At 42.6% G+C, this 21726-nt stretch overlaps 1 protein-coding gene across 11 annotated transcripts in view; it reads right to left on the reverse strand.

Moving 5' to 3' along the window:
* Positions 1-21726, reverse strand: part of ANO4 (anoctamin 4) — a 445360-nt gene that overhangs the window by 411715 nt on the left and 11919 nt on the right. For 4 of the 11 annotated variants that reach the window (XM_084957412.1, XM_084957410.1, XM_084957411.1 and 1 more), the window contains exons 2-3: positions 20200-20283; positions 14235-14486 (exon numbers count right to left, since the gene is read on the reverse strand). In XM_084957412.1, coding sequence (XP_084813538.1) covers positions 14235-14486; positions 20200-20283 — 336 coding nt within the window. Of the gene's footprint in view, positions 1-3905; positions 4143-4892; positions 4946-14234; positions 14487-20199; positions 20284-21726 lie in introns of those variants that run through there. The other 7 variants (XM_084957425.1, XM_084957418.1, XM_084957414.1 and 4 more) reach the window with 4 other exon arrangements.

Genomic DNA, 21726 nt, shown 5'->3' on the forward strand with positions numbered 1-21726 from the left:
AAGGTCAATAGCAGCCTCATGCTAAGTCACAACGCCTATGTCATTCACCTCAGTTCATCTCATCACATGGGCATTTTATCATTTCACATCATCACAAGGGCAAGTATAGAATACTTTGAGACAGTGGCCATATTCATATAACTCATTATGTTATTATGGTATACTGTTCTATCTATTACTGGTCTTAATTTCTGTGGCCAATTATTAAACTTGATCATCAGTATATCTGTATGCAAAGGAAAAAAACAGAGTTCAGTATTACCTGTGGTTTCAGGCATCCACTGAAAGTCTTGAAACATATCCCCTGTAGATAAGGACTACTGTCCTGTATTGCTAATTTGAAAGTTACCAAGAGGGTAAATCCTTTTTAAATTTCTTTATAGGGCCACACTTGTGGCATATAGAAGTTTCCATGCTCGGGGTCAAATCAGAGCTTCAGCTCCCAGCCCATGCCACAGCCATGCCAAATCCAAGCTGCATCTGTGACCTGCCATCTGTGACCTAAGCCTCAACTTGGGGCAATGCTGCTTAACCTATCCAACTGAGCGGGGCCAGGGGTCAATCAAACCTGCATCCTCACAGACACTATGTTGGGTTCTTAACCCACTGAGTCACAATGGGAACTCCCAAGAGGGTAAATCTTAAAAATTTATAACAAAAAAAAAATTATAACTTTCAAGTTGGTGGATGTTTACTAAGCTTATTGTGGTAATCATTCCTATATATATGTGTGTGTGTGTATATGTACATATATAGATATATATAAAATCATTATGCTGTACACTTTAATACAATATTATAGGTCAATCATCTCAAAAGAACTGGGGGAAAGTCTAGCAGTATAGGAGAAGAATGTAAAATATCCCTGAATCACCTAGATGTAACTTTCAAAATTTTGTTGTTGTATTTTATTTAATAAGGAAAGTATATCTAACACTTGAGAAAATAATGACACAGGAAGAAGCCCTGACTTGCAATTAAGTGGGGGAAACAACCCAGTTTCCCTTGATGCTTTATAACTCTGACCCTTTTTGCAAACCATGCTATCCTTTAATAAAATACTAAAACAATTGTCCTCTGTCACATTTTCCCTGGAAAACAGAAAATGGTTAAATGTTAAGTTTTCAAAGAACTTCTCTGTATAAGGAAGGTAGGTAAGAACATTAGCTGCAACATCAGGAAACTGAGGGCAAATGAAAGCAAAGTGAATATGCTTGAATTGCAAAAACAAAAAAACAAAAAACACACTACCAACAGTTGAGCTGAGCAAGGTGATTGATAGTAAACTAGGAGAAATCTGTTAAGGTTAACTTAATTAATGGTACTTCGATGAAGATAATCAAAGATGACTGCAATCAAAGTTTAGTGATTTTTACAGAGAGTTTTAAGTTAAGGATTAGGGTTATAGCTTTAGTTTAAGGACAGAACCAAGACAATAATCAAGCCATTTATTTCAATAAATACTGATCAGCTAGTACATATCACATACCACGCAAAGGCTGTGTGGATTCAAATTTGAATCAGATGCTTTCCCTGCCTGCATGGAACTCACTATCCAAGATATTCCCTCAACTCACTGTGGTTAATCATATAAATAAGGTGCTATGGGAACACAGAGGAAGGAGTCTTAAGCATGGGTAAGTCCCCATAGAAGAATGGCATTCAAGCCCAACCTTAAATTCATGAGCAGAAAAGAATAGGACACTGCAGGGCACTCCAGGTCAGAGTCTATCATAAGCAAAGGCAGGAGGATGTCCCAATACACCAGGTAGGGCTGGTCCATAGGATGCTCAGGAGAAACGAAGCTAGCAAGACAGGCAGGGCTAAACCAGAGGGTCGTGAACCACATGCTATGAAATCTGAATTCAAACTACAGCTGGTCAGGGACCACTGTTAATTTGTTTTACATTTACATTATTATAGTAAAACTACACATAAGATTTACCATTAGAGACATTTAGCCTTTTCATACAACGATGTACAATCATACCAGTTCCAAAACATTTGCACCACTCCAAAAGGAACCTCTATATACATTGAGCAAGCTCTCCTCATTCTCTCCCTCCCCCAGTCCCTGGCAACCACTAGTCTGATTTCTGTCTCTATAGATTTGCCTATTCTTCATATATCATATAAATGGAATCATACAGTATGTACCTTCCATGTCTAGCTTCTTTCACTTAGCACAACATTTGAGGTTCATCCATGTTGTGGCCTGTATTAGTACTCAATTCTCTTTCCTGGATAAGTAATATTCCACAGTATGGATAAGCATTATTAATGGACATTTTGGTTGTTTCCACCTGTGAGCTATTGTGAAAGTGCTGCGAGAACATTAGCGTACCGGTTTTTGTTTGATTGAACACAAACCAAAAAGGAATTGTTATCAATCCTTTCAAGAAGTGGAATTGCTGGGTTATAACCTATGTTCCACTTACTGTAGTAACAACCAAACCCTACTGATGGTTTGCAAGCCAAGGAATGGCACACAGAGAGTAATGTTTTAGCCAACGACAGCTAGTGGCTAAGGGAAGAGAGATGAGACTATAAAGAGTGCAGGCAGGGAGGCCATCCAGGAGGCAATGCCCCAGTCCTGATAAGAGGAGAAAGCTTTGATCTATTTCAGGGGAAATTATCACTGGAATGAAGAGGTAGATGTGAGGCATATTTCTGAGGCAGAACGAGTAAGAATTGATGAGTAATCAGCTGTAGGAAGAGACTGAAGAAAACACTTCATTCATAGCTCCATGTTGCATTTCGAGTTGTGTTGACAATGTTCCTTCTTGACTAGATGCTGAGCTTTAAGAAGAAGGTGTCATGTCTTAGCCACCCTCACATCCCCAGTGCTTAGCACAGAACCCAGCCAAGTAAATGAACAAACAGCACTTTCCTTGTCTGGCTGAATAATGAGTCCAGACATCATTCACAAGAGAAAAAGAGCTGAGAGATAATGGCTGTGAATGAGGGTTTAAAGATGACTCTTCACTCTGGGAACAGGGTGGATGGTGACAAAAGTTTGTTGTAACAGGAAACACAGAAGTGGTTTAGACGGGTACTTGTGAGAACATGAGGGGAGGGATGTCCGACAGACAGCTAGAAATTCAGAGCAAAGTGAGGGAATTTTTTTGAGAGAAAAGACAGTGTTTTGACATGGACTGTTATTAGCTTCACTCGTTAAAATAGCTCTCATTTAGACACCCAACTTCATGAATCAATTGAAAACAACATAATGCAATGGTATAAACATATTCTTAGAACTGGAGAAAACGAGAGTAAAAACTACAGGGTGGATTGTGGCTTTGTCTCATCAGTGCCCACAACGATGACTCAGGGAGGTCCAGGCACATCTCCTAGGTTGGCAGGACATCCTCAAGCAGGTGCTTTCCTAGGATGATCTGTACTGAAAAAAAGGAGCCTTTACAACGAAGTAAGGAGAAGGAGGAGGAGGAGAAGAAAGAAGAACAAAAGTAGTACATTACAATACGAAAGTATTTAATGGTCAAAAAAAAAAAAAAGTTAAAAGCCACAAGCTAAGAGGAGGTAGCTGAATAGCATTTTACAACTCACTAGACTCAGCATCCAAGCCCAATCCAGGAGACAGGAGGAGACAGGTAAGAAAAGAGAAGGAACTGGTGGGCCAGAGTAATTACTAGGAAGAGCAGCTTTCACTCACACTATAGATTTTACCAAAAAAAAAAAAAAATTGTCTATTTCAGTCTCATAACGGCACCCTTTTACAGATGAAGCAATCGATGCTTCGCAGGAAGGTACCATGGCCAGCGGCCGAGCCGGGCAGAGAAGCCAGGTCTTTGATCTCCTGGTCCACACTGGCAGTTATATAATCTCCGCCAGCTCCGACACATCCCTGAACTCTCTCAATTTACTGTCACATCCTGAGTCTTTACCTGTTTCCACATCTAAATAGATCCCCTCTTGATAGACTCCCTGCTTTTGTTTGCTCCAGCGAGTCAGTGCTGCGCTCGCTGTTGAAGCCGTGGTCCCACAGCGCCGCCAAGGAGGGCGCGGGGCCCTCGAACTCTGGCTCACCTCCGCGCTACCTGTGCCCGCCGTTCTGGCTCCACCGGCTCGGGGCACCCGCTTGTCCTCCGCAGCAGACTCCGCCTTCACCGAGCCCAGCCCCCAACGCATCCCACCCTGGGAGCCGCCCACGCCGCCCGCCCGCCCCGCCGCGAATCCCGCCCGGGTCCTGCTCCCCTGCCAGAGGCTGCGCTGCTCCCCATGCGGTCAACGCCCGCACGGAATCCCTAAGACTGGTTTTTCCCCTTTCATTGAGCTAATCAAGTTTTCTTATTTGTGTCATCATTTAAGATCTAGCCTGCTTCGCAGTGATTCCAAAAAGAAAGGAGCCTTGTCTGTGTCACCCAGTGCAGTGCTTGGCCCATAGCAGCCACTCAGAAAACAGCTGTTGAATAATGAACGTGAATCACACCACCCCAGATGAGAAAAGTGGAGGTAACGCTCCCATTCTCCAGTTATCACCATCAATCAGTCGTATCCTTTTTTTTTTTTTTTTCCTGAAAAGACAAAAGCTCTTTTTGTACAAAGAGCTGTACAAAATTTCCAAACTAACCAGGCACGCAGCCATCAGAAGGATGTTACCCGACCCTTTAGGCAGCCCTTTGCTGGAGAGAAATACAAGCTGAACCTGAATCCGGGGGCTCAGATAATCTGCCCAGATGCGAGACCTTTTTCCCCATTGAGCTCAAAGCCCTTATCCTCTGCTTGGTGCCCACTTTCAAAATAATTTACAAGTCAGCCGCTGTCCACAAACCCACAGCATAACTCTGATGAACCACATCTCAAAAGTCCTAACTCAGGACTCCATTTAACAAAGTTGCCTCCCCATTCTGGCAGAGGTCTAACAGACTTACCATACCCGTGGCTTGAAAAGTCCACTATGCCGCCAACTCGCCTCCCACTTATAGCCTCTTCATCCCTTCATTTCAATCAGCTGATATAGTGGAGGCTGTAATTGCACCTCCTCTCTTCCCAGGCTGCTGTAATGTCAGTGCTGATGGCTCTCAGCTGCGTCTCCCTCTTTGGGGCCTTGCTCTCCAAGAAAATTTGGGGAGGCCACATCCCTTCCCTCTAGCAGGTTGCATCCAGGCAATGATGGGAGGGTACCAAAGCCCACTGCGGGACAATGTTAAATGCCATCCCAGCTCCAGGTCTCCCTATGTGATGCACTGAAGTCTATGTCTATCATCACAATCCAAATCCTCTCCCCAATCCTGCTTCCTCCCCCACCCATCACCTCTCCACCCACCCACCCACACACACATTCTCATAAACACTGAGCCCAAAGGCTCGTCCTAATATACTTCTTACATGTTCATCTCTGGCTCAGAATCTACTTCCCAGGGAACCCAAACTACACTAAGCTCCCCCTCAAGTCAGTACTATGGTTATTGGAGTTTTGTATATCTAAACCATGTATATAAAAAGGTGAGAACACTTATACCACACAGGTCAATCATGTTCCCATGACACAGTATATGCAGACGTCCCACTTACAACTGGTGATAAGGCAAATGTCTTTCTGGAGCATTGTTCGGGGAACTTAGTGCTGTTTTGATCAAGACAATATTTCCAAGAAACGTTAAGAAGATCCCTTTCCTTTATAGCACCTGCCTGTTGGTAACCATACAGCCTTTGGTGGAATATTGGTATCTGCATCTCCTACTAAATTCCAAGCTCCACAACCATCACCTGGGAGCTTGTTGGAAATGCAGAATGTCACCCTCAAGGCCCAGCTACCTAATGAGAATCTTCAGTTTAACAAGATCTCCAGGTGACTTGCATTCACATTAAAATTTGAGAAAACTGGTCTAAACAACAAAGCTTCAGTATTATATTTTAACGTTACTGGAAACAAGTGGAATATCCACTCGCTCACATTTCACATCTATTAATCATCAAGACATAATAAAGCTATCTCCAGAATATTCCTCAGGACCCCCCTTTTCAACTATATTGCTTAATCCCAGTTTAAACCCTTTTATTTCTTGAGGACCACAATTCAAGGAGCAAAAATCTAAATGACTGAGCAAATGAAGGATTTTATTGGAGCATTTTAATGCCTTTTAAACCTAAAACATACCATCCTTGCAAATCAGATTTAATACGGCTTTAAATCAAGTTGTTCAGTTTCTTGTATCAGAAATCCTCAAGCAACTTCATTGCTGTATCATTTATTTGAGTTTGTCCTCATACACCATTAATCATTCCCTGATTCACCAATGCTTTCAATCGTCTAAAACTAAATCACCACCACACATGGAGAAGGGATTCACAGGACTGTGCTAGAATCAGACGTTACATGGCAGGACATGGTCTTGAATTCTGAAAAGAACAATGTAGCCAAATTTAGGAGAACAAGGGAAAATTAGGAGACTTGAAGAAGGGTCAGAGATTATTTCTCTTAGCCAGTTCTCTTGTTAAATAAATATTTCTGATTATCCTCTTAGTTCTAAAGTACAGGTGGTCCCCAATTAATGTTGGTTTTTCTCAGAGAAGTGATATACATATATATATATACATATATATATATATATACACATGGTAGTTGAGATTCTGGGTCTGCTCACAAATGTTAATTAACTCATGGAATGCCAAAAAAAAAAAAATGGAATGCCAGAGTAATAGCCCCAGAGAAACCCAACCACCCCATGTAACAATAGCTCTTTGGTTAACACATTCAGTGCTTGACTTTGAATGTGAAGGACACACTTGCCCCGCAGCTGCCCTGGAATCAGTCACCATACCCTGTCTTGGTTCCTCACCTGAACAACCTCCACTCAAATGCCTGCCCTTCTGCTGTGACACCTTCTACAGAGCCAGTATTCTAGAAAATCACAAATCATCTTCAGAAAGCAAGGACAAGTGGTTTTACTTATTACAACTTCCTAACATTAATAGGTTAACCATGATACCCACACTCCATATACACCTTAGCAGGAAATTTATTCCATCACATACAATTAAAGTTGAAATACCCCTTCGGGACATTTTGACAAAATGTCCCTTAAGAAAAAAAAAATTGAAGGCAGAAAGACAAATGGGTAGGTGCCCATTCAATTTTTTAAATGTTCGATAAAAATTAGAGAAGGCAGGAAAAGGGGGAAGAAAGAAGAAATAGCAGGCAAATGTAATGAATAGAAAGCAGTTCCAAACACAGTAGATATTCACCCAACTATATCAATAATCACTTTAAATGTAAATGGTTTAACTGTATCAATTAAAAGAGTTCATCAGAGTGGATAAAAACCCAAGATCCAACCCTATGTTGTCTGCAAAAAACCTCGCTATAGATATAACGATTTAGAAACTGTGTCTAGGAGTTCCCGTCATGACACAGTGGAAACTAATCCGACTAGGAACCATGAGGTTGCAGGTTCAATCCCTGGCCTTGCTCAGTGGGTTAAGGATCTGGCATTGCCATGAGCTCTGGTATTGGTCTCAGACGCAGCTCTGGTCCCAAGTTGCTGTGGCTCTGGCGTAGGCCGGCAGCAACAGCTCCGATTGGACCCCTAGCCTGGGAACCTCCATATGCTGCAGGTGTGGCCCTAAAAGGACAAAAAAAAAAAAAAAGAAAGAAAGAAAGAAAAAAGAAAAAGAAAAAAAGAAACTGTGTCTAATTTATACTGTTCTTTTTTTTTTTTTTTTTTTCTTTTTTGATGGCTGCACCTGCAGCATATAGAAGTTCCCAGGCCAGGGATCAAATCGGAGCTGTAGCTGTGACCCATACCACTGCCAAGGCAACACCAGATCTGAGCCACATCTGCAACATGTTCCACAGCTTGCAACAATGCCAGATCCTTAACCCACTGAGCAAGGCCAGGAATTGAACGTGCATCCTCATGGACAGTACATTGGGTCCTTAACCCATTGAGGTACAATAGGAAGTCCTATACTATCCTGTTTTTCTGTAGAGGGTAGCTGTCCTTCCATTACTCTGTACCATGAGTTCAGCTGAGATAACACTGAAGCAGAAATTTTGGCTTTAGACTGACTGGGCCCATGGTATACAAATTGGGGCAGCTCAGTGTGCATCTCTGGGCATCTCTAAAAGGCAGCATGCCGGTCTCCCAACTAGGTCAGATTACTCTTATCTCCCTGTCACATCAGTAGTTCAAATTGCAGAGTCTCTTTTTGTGGCACCCTAACTCTGAAATTTCACTCCCGCCACTATTTCCTGCAGCATCAACTCAATACATCTGGTCACAATTTGTTGAAAGAAATTGAATTTTTGCTATTAAATGGATACATCTTTCTCAGGTGCTCTACACCTTAGGCAATTCCCTGAGCATCACTGCAGTTAGGCATATCTCAGTTTTCAGAGTTCCTACATGCAGAAGCACTGGTATGCGCTATGAGGTCACTAGGAAAGGAAAGTGACCATCTTCTATCCCAACAACATGACAGACTCTTGGGAAATGATCACGAATCAGGAACAGAGAACCAGCATTTTCACATCTCCCTTCCCTTTCACAAATGAGGATCGTCTTTAAAATCCACAAGAAATGTTTGGAATTCATTTAGGACCTCTTTCTAAAACCCAGCTCTAGGAGTTCCCACGTAGGTGAAGGATCCAGTGTTGCCACAGCTGTGGCATAGGTCACAGTTGCGGCTCCGTTTCAATCCCTGGCCCAGAAACTTCCAGACACAGTGGGTACTGCTGAAAAACAAATAACAAAAAAACAGCTCTACAAAGAGACCAGGATGTGAAGACTTTGAGACCTGGAGGCTGAGGAAGGAAGACACCGGGCAAAAGGGATGAGTTCTCACTTACTCCCAAATTACCGTTGGTCTCGAACACAAAGTGGAGGAGCTCTGATTAACGACACAATCTCAGAGGACTGTATCCTAGGGGCTGATGGGCGAGTACCAAAGGTATCACCTGTATTCTCAGCAGGGGAAACCTTCCTCTTTGGAAAGAAATTCTCTCCCTGTTTTTGATTAGGGTGGAGTTTGCAAAAGGCTCTTGTTAAATATAGGGTAAAACTCATTATAACCCATGAACCCAATCACATGTATTGCGGTGTGTTTACCAGCATTCCTGGCCTCTACCCCTAGTACTTATAGAACTTCCCCCTCCCCCCAGTTGTGTCAACCAAAAAAAAAAAAAAATCTCTAGACATTGCCAAAAGAACCCATGAAATAAAATTATCCCTGGTTGAAAATCACTCCTCTAGGAGTTCCATCATGGTTCGGAGGGTTAAGGATCTGGCGTTGTCACTGCTGTGGCACAGGTTCAATCCCCGGACCAGGAACTTCTGCATGCCACAGGCATGCCCCCCCCAAAGGAAAACTATTCTTCCAGAGAATATCTTTTTAAATTAAAAATACATATTTCTTCCTCTCATTATTTCCTTCATCTTAGCCATTTCTAGGCTCAAGTTCCTTCTTTTCTAAAATAAGTTTTTAGTCATTCTTACAGTAAGTGTGCAGTGGGTGCACTTTCCCAGTCTTTTACAAAAAATGTTTTTATGATGACCACCCTCTTCAGTGATTCTTGAGCTGGGTTCAGAACTCCGAATTGACCATTATTTCCTTCAGCACTTTGAAAATATTGATTCACTGTCTTATGGCCGCAATCATTACTACTGGAAAGGCTATTGTCAGTTTAATTGTTTCTGATTTGTGGGAAATCTGTTTTTCCCATAAGATTTCTAAGATTTTTCTGTGGTTTTTGTTTTGCTTATTTTATTTTATTTATTTTATTTTTTTGCTGAGTCTCCAGAAAATGTTTATATGTGAATTTATTTTTATTTATTCTGCTTGGCATTCATTGTTTCTTTGCTTTTTTTTTTTTTTTTTTTTTTTTTTTTTTGCATGTGAGGTTCCTGGGCCAGGAACTGAACCTATGCCCCAGCAGTGACAACACTGGATCCTTAACCTGTGCTACAAGAGAACTCCAATTGTGTTTCTTGTATCAAAAGATTTGTATCTCTCATCAATTCTGAGAAATCCTCAGTGGTTGTCTTTTTAAAAATATTCTCTCTCCCTTTTTTCTTTCTTTCTTTTTTTTTTTTTTCTGAGATCAATAATACATTTTATTGAGGGGCTTTGGGGGAGGGTTGAAAGATTGGGAGAACGATGAGAACTGACATCCTCCTTGCCAGAATCTCCCAGCTTCACAGCCACTGAAAGCCCCTTTTTTTCTATTCTCCTAATCCAGACTGGATTTTTATTAAATATATGTCAGACTTTTTCATTCTGTTTTCTCTATTTCCCTCCCCCTTCTTGTTTTGCTATCTTCTATCTCTGTTTACTGCATTTGGGGTAAATTCTAAGGCTCTATCCTCCTGGCCTAATTCTCTCTTTAACTGTGTCTAATCTAGGTTTAAATGGTCATTGAAAACACACTTCTTAAATGCTGGGCTCTACACTGACCAAAGGAATACATGATTAAAACATTACATCTCAACTAAAGAACTTTTCTTTTTTCTTTTTTTCTTTTAGATAAATAAATTCAGTTTTATTTTTGGAAATGGAAACATAGGTGTCTACTGCCATGGTCTATAATTGAGCATATTCCTTTATCCAGGTCTTTGGTGCCATTGCACGTAAGATATATACAATGTGTATGTATTAGCTCAAGCTGCCATAATGAAATGCCATAGATTGGGTGGCTTAAACAACAGAAAATTATTTTTTCATAGTTTTTGAGGTTGGAGGACCACAATCAAGGCTCCAGTCAGTTGGGTTATAGGTGGGAGCTCTCTTACTGGCCTGCAGATGGCTGCCTTCTTGCTATGTCCTCAGGTGGACTTTCCTTGCTGCCTAAGCATGGAAGGAGAGACTGTGGGCAAGAGAGAGCATCCTCTCTGGTATCTCTCTCTCTTTTTTAATTATTATTTTTATTATTTTTAGTAGTTATTTCCCCAATACAATTTTTTTCTACTGTACAGCATGGTGACCCAGTTACACATTCATGTACACATTCTATTTTCGCACATTATCATGCTCCATCATAAGTGACTAGACATATGAGTGACATCTCATTGCTAATCCATTCCAAAGGCAATAGTTTGTATCTATTAACCCCAAGCTCTCCAGCCACCCCACTTTCTCCCTCCCTTCCCCTTGGCAACCACAAGTCTATTCTGCAAGGGCTGCACCCATAGCATGTGAAAGTTCCTGGGGCAGGGATTGAATCCAAGCTCAATGAAAGAACTTTTCATCTAGAAGGCTATCCAAGCATGTGAAAAGAAAATCATAGTGCAGTCCAATAAAAGCAGAATTCAAGACATAAATAGGAATTTTCAATAAAAAAAGAATGAATGAATGAATACACTGAGGGGGAAAGGGAAAGAATTGACAGAGAAGGTCAACTCATAGCAAGGTGTCTTCCATAAATTTTCTAGAAGAATGTAAGGAGGAGCATCCAAGTAGATGGCACAGCATGTGTAAAATCATGACTCCTTAGGGGACAGTAAAGAAGTAAGTATAACTACTGTGTAGATGCATCAGTGGAGGGTAGTGAGGGATGCTACAGTCAATAGGAAGGTCCTCATGTACCACATAAAGTGTTTATACTTCATTCTATGGATAATGGAGAAGCAACAGAAGTTGCTTTTTCTTTTTCTTTAATGGCCACTCCTGTGGCATATGGAAGTCCCTGGCCGGGGATTGAATCCAAGCTGCAGCTGTGACCTACACCAAAGCTTCGACTTTACCACATCTGCAGCAATGCCAGATCCTTAACCCACTGCACTATGCCAGGGAAAAAAATGCAGTGACTTGAGCCACTACAGTCAGATTCTTAACCTGCTGCACCACAGCGGGACATACCAGAGGTTGTTTATTTAATACACCTTCACTTGTCAGGCTTACTTTATAAGTATACAAATTATTATTATTAAAGACATTTGCCTAGGAAAGTTTCAATGTCTTATTGCTAATGAAAAGTTCCTATGAATGAAGAGAAATATGGAATTTTCATTTGTTTTTGAAAACCTGCAAGTTACAAATAGAAACCTCCAGGGAGTTCCCTGGTGGTCTAGTAGTTGGGATTCGACACTTTCACTGCTATGACCCAGGGCTTAGTCCCTGGTCTAAGAGCAGAGATCCCGCTTCAAGCCAGTGCACACCGTGGCAAAACAAACAAACAAACAAACAACAAACCCATCCAAGAATCGGACTGCTTCTGACTATGATGCTCTATGGAAAGAGAAAGAAAAAAGCCAACTCAAAGGGAAATGTGACAAAATGTTAATCTGGCAGCTGCCACCTCACACCCCTCTTTGCAAAGAAATGCCATAACCTCGCAGCTGCCCTGGCCAAAGGCAGCACTTTATTTCTTAACTTCAGATTTTACTAAAGTTTTAAAACAAGCAGAGTCAGTTTTCATTCATGATAACATCAAAACCCAGGAGATTTCAAACCTAACATATGGAAAATGTTTATTCTTCAGATCATGATTTTTCTACCCTCCAACTGACTCTCAATCAGGACAACCAGAAAGATGCTCAGCTCTGCTGCAGCAGAGTTAATGGTATGTGAACATTCCCCACTGCTCTGCAATATCATCCAACCACAAAACCAGACACTTTAGAGGGGATCCCCTGAGGTGTGTGGGGGAACCTTGGGAATCAAAATCCCGGGAGCAGGCAGGTGCAGAATGGGGACAGCTGGAGCTCTCTCTCTGCTATGGACACAGCATCCTCTGGGGGTAGAGCCCAGGACTCTTCATTTCTAACCAGTTCCCTGGGGACCCTGAACATGTAGTGAGGTCTGCAATCTGCTGCTTTAGAGATTGCTTTGGATAACCTGGGACTTCTGCAATAGCAGCATCCCATCTCTAGGTGGCAGCATTGGTGAACTATTGAGAGTCAACATCAAAGATTTATCTCCAGAAAAGGAATTACATATTGGATTTCTCCCACCAAACCATTATCTCTAAGCGCTCTATCTGCGGGGGGGGGGGGGGGGGTTGGAGAGTAGCAGGATAGATTTTCGCATAATTTAAACCTCCAACTCAGACTTTAGAAATAAAAACAATTAACTGGCCATTGTTGCATAAGTAAATCTTTCCACAACTCAAAGTGTAATGGAAGTGACAAACTTTAAGGCAAGAGATTGGAAACATTTTTCTTGCCTGATTGTTTAAGTCCCAGGCCCCAAAGATTACAGAGATCAGTGGTCAGCAGACATTTTCTGTAAAGGGCCAGATAGTAAATATTTAAGGCTTTGCAGGCTCTACCGTCTCTGTCACAATTACTCAACTCTGCCATTGTCACCTGAAAGCAACCAGAGACAGTATATGAAGTGGTTGTGTCCCAATAAAACTTTACATATAAATGCTGAAATGTGAATTTCATTTAACTTTCATGTGTCTCAAAATATTCTTATTCTTTTAATTTTTTCCAACTGTTTGGTCTGAATGTTCATGTCCCTTTAAAAATCCTATGTTTGAAATCCTAGTGCCTGATATGATGGTCTTAGGAGGTGGGGCCCTTGGGAGGTGCTTAGGTCATAAGGGTGGACCCCTCGTGAATGGGATTAGTGTGCTTATAAAAAAGACTCCACAGAGATCCTTGGCCACATGAGGGTACTATAAGTCTGTGAGCCCAAAGGGGCACTTCCCCAACTATGTTGGCAGTCTGAGTTCAAACCTCTAGCCTCCAGAACTGGGAGAAATAAATTTCTGTTTTTTATGAACTACCTGGTCTGCAGTATTCTGTTATAGCAGCTTGAACAGACCAACACACCAACCATCAAAAGTAAACTCTATTTTTAGGTCTCGGGCTGAACAAAAACAGGCAGCAGCCAAGACTCGTAGTGATTCAAAGACACTTGATACAGATCAGATTGGTGGAGTATTGCATATTAGTAGTAACTGAGTTAAGTATTCAAAAATGACTTTCTTGAATACAAGAGTTTCATCCAAGATAGATGCCTTCACTAAATAGAGGATAGATATTAAACAAATAAAAAGTCCTATGATGAAATTTGGAATTCTGATTCTTAGTTGATTTCTGAATGACATCTTACCAAACAGAACTAACACTTAGGTTCAATATTTCTAAATGCATCTAACTTTCCATCTGCTATAGCCAAGCTATTAAAGGCCAGTGAACATGGGGGAATTGTTAGCTTAGCATCACACAAGCAGAAATGCAGATGCAATCTGTTCAGCAGGCAAACACATGAAGGAACCTTTAAACACGCTGAGTCTGAATATCCATCAGGAAGGGCAGCACTGTTACCTGTCGTGTCTTGGCTCAAGGTTTCCTGGCTGCTGCTGCTGTAAGAAGGCACTGGAGTGATGGAAAGTGAGGCTGGACAAGACAGAGGTGTGGCCAGCTCAGTCTTGCGGGTGAGGGACCAGTGATGCACCGGGATGCCTGCATCTTTGGAGACGAAGAGAGGCAGATCTGATGGGAGGGTGGGTCTGCCTTGTGCGTAGGGATTTTTCCAGTGGGTGAGCCCAATTGCGACAGGCCCAGCAACATCATAACCTGGAAAGACAAACACATAAGGTCAGGACCAGCAATCAAAGTCTTATACCATATTGGTTTTTGTATTTGGAAGCCAAACACCACTTGAGATAAGGATGCATGCTACTAATAAATAGGCAAGAATTGTCATACTTGACGAATCTTGTTAATTAGTGAACATGTTTTTTAAGCACTTTCTATGTTCCCAGTGCCTAGTCTTTGCCTTTAAGGAATTCAGAGTCCAATAAAGGAAATAAGATTTTGATCATAAGGAAAAGAAAAATGAAGACCTACTATATCCTAGACACTTCGCATTAAGTGACTGTCGTCCTCACAGCAACTGGACAAGGGGACTATTACTATTTCAGTTTTATAGTTGAGGAAACTCGATTTCAACTTGCTCTAGGTCAAGCAGCCCACAAGTGTCTGAGGCAGAATTTAAGCCCAGATCCATCTGGCTCCAGAATCTGCGTCCTTTCTCCTTAACTACAACTAACTACAGTACAAAGCAAGATGAAAGAAATAATTTATGGCACAACACTGTAAATCAACTATATCTTAATAAAAAATCATAATAATTTAAAGCAGGATAAAAATGTCCTACAGGGTTTCAGGGGAGAAAGCCTCTGTAGGTGGAAGAAGTGATTAAATCATATAAAAGGTGGCATGAACATAGCCTTCTAGGCAAGATTTATACATCTAGAGGGATAGATCTGTTCTATAGAGCTGTTTTGTTAGCTCTTATTTTTCTTCATTTGAAGTAAATTTCAAATTAAAATTGATGACAATAACAATCTAGAGCATTCTCAACGAAACCTCAGCTGTCTTCTCTTTTAAAATCGTTCGATCCTCTCTTAAAGATCAGTCAACACTGGATCATGTTCCCATGTGGACACTGTCAGCTGAAGCAACCACAGAGCCAGCCCTCTGCATGGGAGCAAAGGAATTCCTGTCTGCCACGGTCCCCACCTCTCCTTAACACATTACTCCCAGTCTGCTTCCCTCACTTGTCTCACATGCCTGACCTCTGCAGGCCTCTGCATTTGCAAATGAGATACAGAGTTTAGGAATATAATTATAGTCAGGAAAAAAAAAAAAAAAAGGAAAGGTCAGTTGATACAAGACAGCTGAGGACCTTAATGCTAAGGTAAAAAAAATAGATTTCATTAGATCTATTGCTTCTCTGCCTTTTGGCTAAGATCAAGTGTAGATTTTATTAGATTTGATTTGCTGAGCAAAACAATATACCATAGAAGTTTGTGAAGTGGGGACAGCCACTTTATCTGTCACATAAACAAATGAATGGCAGCAAAAAACAGAATCTGACCCTTCTTCTTCTGGTGGCGACCCCTAGTGGAACGTTTCCTCTGCCTGCCCCAAGCTGTCTTAACCCAGCAAGGGGAGACCCAGTAAAAGGTGCTGGGGGAGAAATCCAAATTGGGTGTGTGCTGAAGAACCAAGAAAGCCCCAAAGGGGCAACAAGGGAGGAGGCCTGCCTGGATTCTGAAGGCAGGATGAGTGTCCGGGGCAGCCCTCCACACTGGGCGGGAAACCACATGTCACCGTGGGCATGTGTCAGACGGTCCCTGCCCACACTTCACAGCCAAACATGCCTTCTTTCTATGTCTCCCTCATGAGCTGAGCATCCCTCCACATCAGAGGGTGCCTTAATCATCTCGGAAGCTTCCTCCCAGCATCTCCCTCTTTGGCTCTTTCCCCTGGCATTCAATAGATACCAACTGTTCACCAAATTCTTCCTAGACCAGCATCAAGGAGGTGACGTAAGAGGCTGTCAAGTAGAGACCAGGAAAGCATTGTTAGGGATCAAATCTAAGTGTCAGCAGCAAAAAACAAAAAGAGGTCCAGAGAGATACACAACGACGACTGGCAAGCAAGGAGTTGGGGGCCACCAAGTGGCCCTGTCCCTTGCTGGCAGGATGTCAGAGAAGGCTTAGGGCAAACTGAGTGGTGGATGTCCTCATCCTCACTGTGACCATCAGAAGGACTGGCCTGGCAAGGGTCGAGGCGGGTTGGGTGCGCTTTTAGACACGAGGAGTTTGAGCTCTAGTGGAAATATCTGTGTGGACATGTCTGGCCACAGGAAGAAAAGGATAACGGAAATGAAGATCAGGAGACATGGGACCCGGGATGGAAACCTAGTGATCATCCACTAGGTTTGGAAGCCATGGCTGACATCCAGGAATGAACAAGCTACTTCACTGTCATAAAATAATAAATCCACTAAAGCTTGCAATACTCACACTCCCTGGCACTGTGCCAAGGGATCTGCCAGTACCACCTCATTTAAACCTCACAATAACCCAGTCAGGAAGATACTAACATTCCCATTTGACAGGTGAAGAAACTTGAGGCTAAGGGACATTCCCATTTCCCCAAAGCCAATAACTACACAGAAATACCAGTCGAGAGTCAAGCCCATGGGAGCTGCAGCAGTGGTGCAGAGGAGACGAACCCAACTAGTAACCATAAGGATGCAGGTTTGATCCTTGGCCTCGATCGGTAGGTTAAGGACCCAGTGTTGCCATGAGCTGTAGTGTAGGTTGCAGACACAGCTCAGATCCCGCGTTGCTGTGGCTGTGGTGTAGGCTAGCAGCTGTAGCTCCTATTCGACCTCAAGCCCAGGAACTTCCATATCCCAGGAGTGTGGTCATTAAAAAGCAGGGGAAAAAAAAATCAAGATTCAAACCCAGGCTCGTTGAAGACATCATGGCTTCTCTGGCCCCCAAGCCATCTTGCCTGGATGAGAGGGTGGGTGACGGGAGGGATTCTGGGAGGTGGATCAGGGTGTGCCCTGCCCCCACCCAATGGCTCTTAGGTTATTTATTCTTTTCTGAACAATTTTTCATAGAGGGATCCTGATGGACCAAAATGCACCAGGAAAGCGAAATGCTGACACACTTGAGAACATGCTGACTGGATTGTCTGAACTCTTTTTGGCTGGTCACTTTCCTAAAAGGAGACTGAGTAGAATGCAGTCAGGTGAGTGGCTCTTTCTCAGATGAGGGCCAGGGAGCTTGTGCAGATAACCCCAGAGAACACAGATTCTCACTGTTGGGAACTACAATGGGGCCAGAGCTGCAGTGGGAGCTGAACTGAATGCTACTGACCCCAGAGCTGCCCCTGATCCTGTCTGCTGGACTAAACTTCTGATGCAAATGTGTTTACTTGGTGATCAATACGCTGGGGTCTCCCCCAGCTCCTAAGAGTGCACTGGGCCACAGCAATGAGATTCCTGGAGGCTCCACTTAAGTTGATGTTCCATCACGTTTTTATGAAAAATGTGAAAATGTATTGCCTTCCACTTACAACAGAAAATACTTTCACAAGAAGAATAATTACAGGACCCTGTTTTCCCTCGCCTTATTTCATTCAGAAACTCGCTTCAATGCCTCTTCTCTTCCCCTATTCCCAAGTTCCTTGGGATCATTACACAGAATAGAGTGGATAATACATATCACGCACTGTGAAAGATTTAGGCTTAAACGTCCCAAGGAACTCTGGACTTAACGCGATTTTGAGTTTACCATTTCTTTTATAAAATGATAGCTAAGGTATAAAATACACTTGATTTTGAAAAGATATTGTTCACAGAGATAAGAAGCCTTTTTTTTTTTTTTAGTTTAGGAAATTACCGCATCATTTAATGCAGAAATGGAGTTCATTAGAAAATACATTAATTCATGTTATTGATACAAACAAGCTGTGATAAGATCTGCATGATTGTGATGGAATAGAAATGGATCGGCCTCAGTTTAAAAGTAGCATTGGGTCAAAATGTTTTGGTTGGTTAGTTATCCAACCATTTGGGGGGACAGCTGGTGTCTAGTCCTCAAGAGGCAAGCAATAGGAATGTCACATTGGAAGCCTACTCGCTTTCCTCACCTGCGCTCCCGTAACATTCTTTATTTTAAAGTCTATTTTGTCTGATATGAGTAGTGCTACTCCAGCTTTCTTCTGATTTCCGTTTGCATAGAATATCTTCTTCCATCCTCTCACTTTCAGTGTGTATGTGTCCTTAGAACTGACGTGGGTCTCTTGAAGACAGCATATATATGGGTCTTGTTTTTGTATCCATTCGGCTTGTCCATGTCTTTTGGTTGGAGCGTTTAGTCCCTTTATGTTTAAGGTAATTACTGAAATGTTCACCCACCATCCTGCCCGCAAGGTGGGGAGTGGGGTTGAAGCAGGGGTCCCAGCTCCCTTTGAGTTGCATGCCAACACTAATACCCGCTAGACCCACAATTATAAGGAGAAACAAGTTTATGTATATATTTGGGTTGATATGATGGCCATGTGGAATATGAAGGGTCTATAGTTAACATTTAATGTTGGAACATTCTTAAGTATTCTTAACATAAAAATAATTTAAATCTGTCTTCGAGACTCATAATTATTACCTCTTTCTACAGGGAACCACATTACTAGAGTTGAGAAGTCATGACACGGTGTTCAGAGCCTGAGCTTTAGCATCAAGCAGACCTGGATTGGAATCCTGGCACATTCATTTCTGCCCAGGGGGCAGTGGACAATTTCCTGGTCTGCGAGATGAGGACTTCCTCATCACATCCCAGTTAAGTAAAATAATGCATGTCAAGGGCCAAGCACAGCTGACAAATGCTAAGGGCAAAATAAATGTTAGCTGCAGGCACCATCATTATTCCTTTTCTTCTAAGTCGGTGGCCAAAATTCGGAAATCAAGACATTTCCACTTTTGAAAGGAAGTGGAAGGGAATGACAGAGCAAAAGGAAAAAGAATCAGGATCACGGTTCCTTTTTTGATGAAAGTGAAACGTGTTTAATGGTGAGCAGGAAGGTGGCCGGGAGGGCGCTGGGTGAACCTTTACAATCCCTCATCCACGAGGCGGGGGCATAGAGAACCACATGCCCCAATCTGCAGGCTGCAAGCTTCTGAGGAGGTTATGTGCTATGACATGAGATTTTATCTCTGAGAAGTCAGGGGACAGGACAGCTGGCACATACAGGATCCCCCAAAGCATAAGGAGCATTTGTTACCCCTGATGTGTTGTTATTTTATGTATGCATGCATTAACTTACGGGAAATGTACATTTTGTATTTGCAGTTGTGACATAAAATTTCTTTTTAAAATAAATGAAAATAAAAATTTAAAAGTCAGTTTTAATATTAAGTACATAATAATAAAGGTGATGCACAAGTGAAAGAGAAAGCAAATGACTGAAAGTTGGGAAACCTTTTTTTTTTTTCCCCCAAATCTCTCACATGTCCTCAAACCATGTCTAGGCAGAAGCAATATGGAGCCACAAGAGGGCGCCCCAGCAAGGTGAATCCACAAGTACTGGCCCCAGTTCTGAAAATAAATTTGATGAGCTGACATTTTCTAACCACACCTTCCATAGCCCTCCACCCGCAATGTTTACAGGCAATAATAATTTTCATTTAAAGATGGCACAGTCGTGGCTCAGCAGTTCCCATTGTGGCTCAGCAGAAATGAATCTGACGAGCATCCATAAGGATGCACGTTTGATCCCTGGCCTTGCTCAGTGCATTAAGGATCTGGTGTTGCCATGACCTGTGGTGTAGGTCGCAGATGCAGCTCTGATCATGCGTTGCTGTGACTGTGGCCCAGGCCAGCAGCTACAGTTCCTATTAGACCCTTAGCCTGGGAACCTCCATATGCAGCGAGTAGGGCCCTAAAAAGACAAAAAAAAAAAAAAAAAAGGCACAATTGCTCACCTATGGTGATCTGGCTGACACAACTGTAGTAGCTGCCCGTTGTTGCTGAGGAAAGGTTATAACTCCCGCTGCTTATGTCTTTGTCTGTTAAGAATAAATAAGAGAGGAAAAGGTCAGTTACATCCTGGTCAACACCACGTCCTCAGAGTAAACATAAGGATGCCGGTAAGCAAACCAGCCGTCTGTGTCTGGGCATCTTGTATGCATTCACTGGTTCATTCACTGACAATTAGAGAGAATGCCAGGTGCCAGCCCCTTGGAACCTTTCAACAAACAACTCACACTGTCACACAGTCAGTTTCAGTTTTATATATAATAGCAGTCACTGCTATTATAATGGGGGAGAGGAGAGAGGCTGCTGGAGGAGGGTTGCAGGGACAGGTGAGAAAACACCTGATCCAGACTAGAGGGTATCAGGTAAGGCTTCCCGGAGGAAATGACAAAACGAAAACCAAAGATTGAACTAGGCAAAAGCGGAGTCGGGGAACTGAAAAGCAGGGGGTGGGGGAACTGAAAGGAAAGCTCCGGGCAGAGTGCTATCATCATGTCTGGAGACTCAGAAGCCTCAGCCTTGTGAGTGAGCAGCTGAACACAGTAAAAGGGAGGTGAGCTGCTGCGAACGGGCTGACAAACCACCTTAACAGGTTCAGATGTGGCAACCTGATGAGGGCTGGTCGTGGCCACACCCTGGAAGGAGGGGCAGTGGAGAGAGAGGAGTGGGTGGACTCGAGTCCCATTTTTGTTTTGTTTTTCTACTTCTTTTGGCCGCCTGGTGGAGCTGGGCCAGGGACCAGATCCAAGCCACACTTGCGACCTTCACCACAGCTGTGGCAATGCTGGATATGTAACCCTCTGAGCCTGGCGGGGGATCAAACCTGCATCCCAGGGCCCCAAGGATGTCACTGATCCTATTTCACCACAGCAGGAACTCCGCGATTCCCTTTCTAGGCCAAAGTACAGCCAGCTGCGCCAAAGTCCTTACTACCGTGAACAGTGTTCAAGGCAGAGGGGCAAAGACACCAAAACCTTTCATTTCCATGGCATCTTAGCATTTCCAGCCACATCGTCTGGCGCACAAGGTGGAATGGTTGGGCAGGTTTCACCCCATGTCTCTGATGGAAAAGCTGAGGCTCCAGTCAGCCAAGCACCTTAGTCACACTCCACAGCATGTGACAGAACAGAGCTCAAATCGAGATCAGAACTGCTTCAAATTGTTTATGAAGATGGTAGGGCATAAATCAGTGACTTTAAAATATCAGAATAAATACATATTGTTTACTATAAAACATTACAGGTTAGAGACAAAACGTTATTCTAAGAATGGTTGCAAGACTGACCTGAAGGACATGTTTGAATATTGTTATAATACCATGTGATGCCAGGAAAACTTTGAATCTCTGATCTATAATGATGAAAATTATAGGTCTAAAGGAAAGACATAATTAGGAATTAGGCAAATGTATTCAGAGAGAAAGGGTGTCTAGAAACATATTTTAATGAGCAGGCAATGCAGACTGTTAGAGAGGA

This window comes from Sus scrofa, chromosome 5, assembly GCF_054392235.1.
Source record: "Sus scrofa isolate SSC_HxYL_T2T_F1_AM1 chromosome 5, Sscrofa_HxYL_maternal_Yorkshire_Landrace_v2.0, whole genome shotgun sequence".
Lineage (NCBI taxonomy): Eukaryota > Metazoa > Chordata > Mammalia > Artiodactyla > Suidae > Sus > Sus scrofa.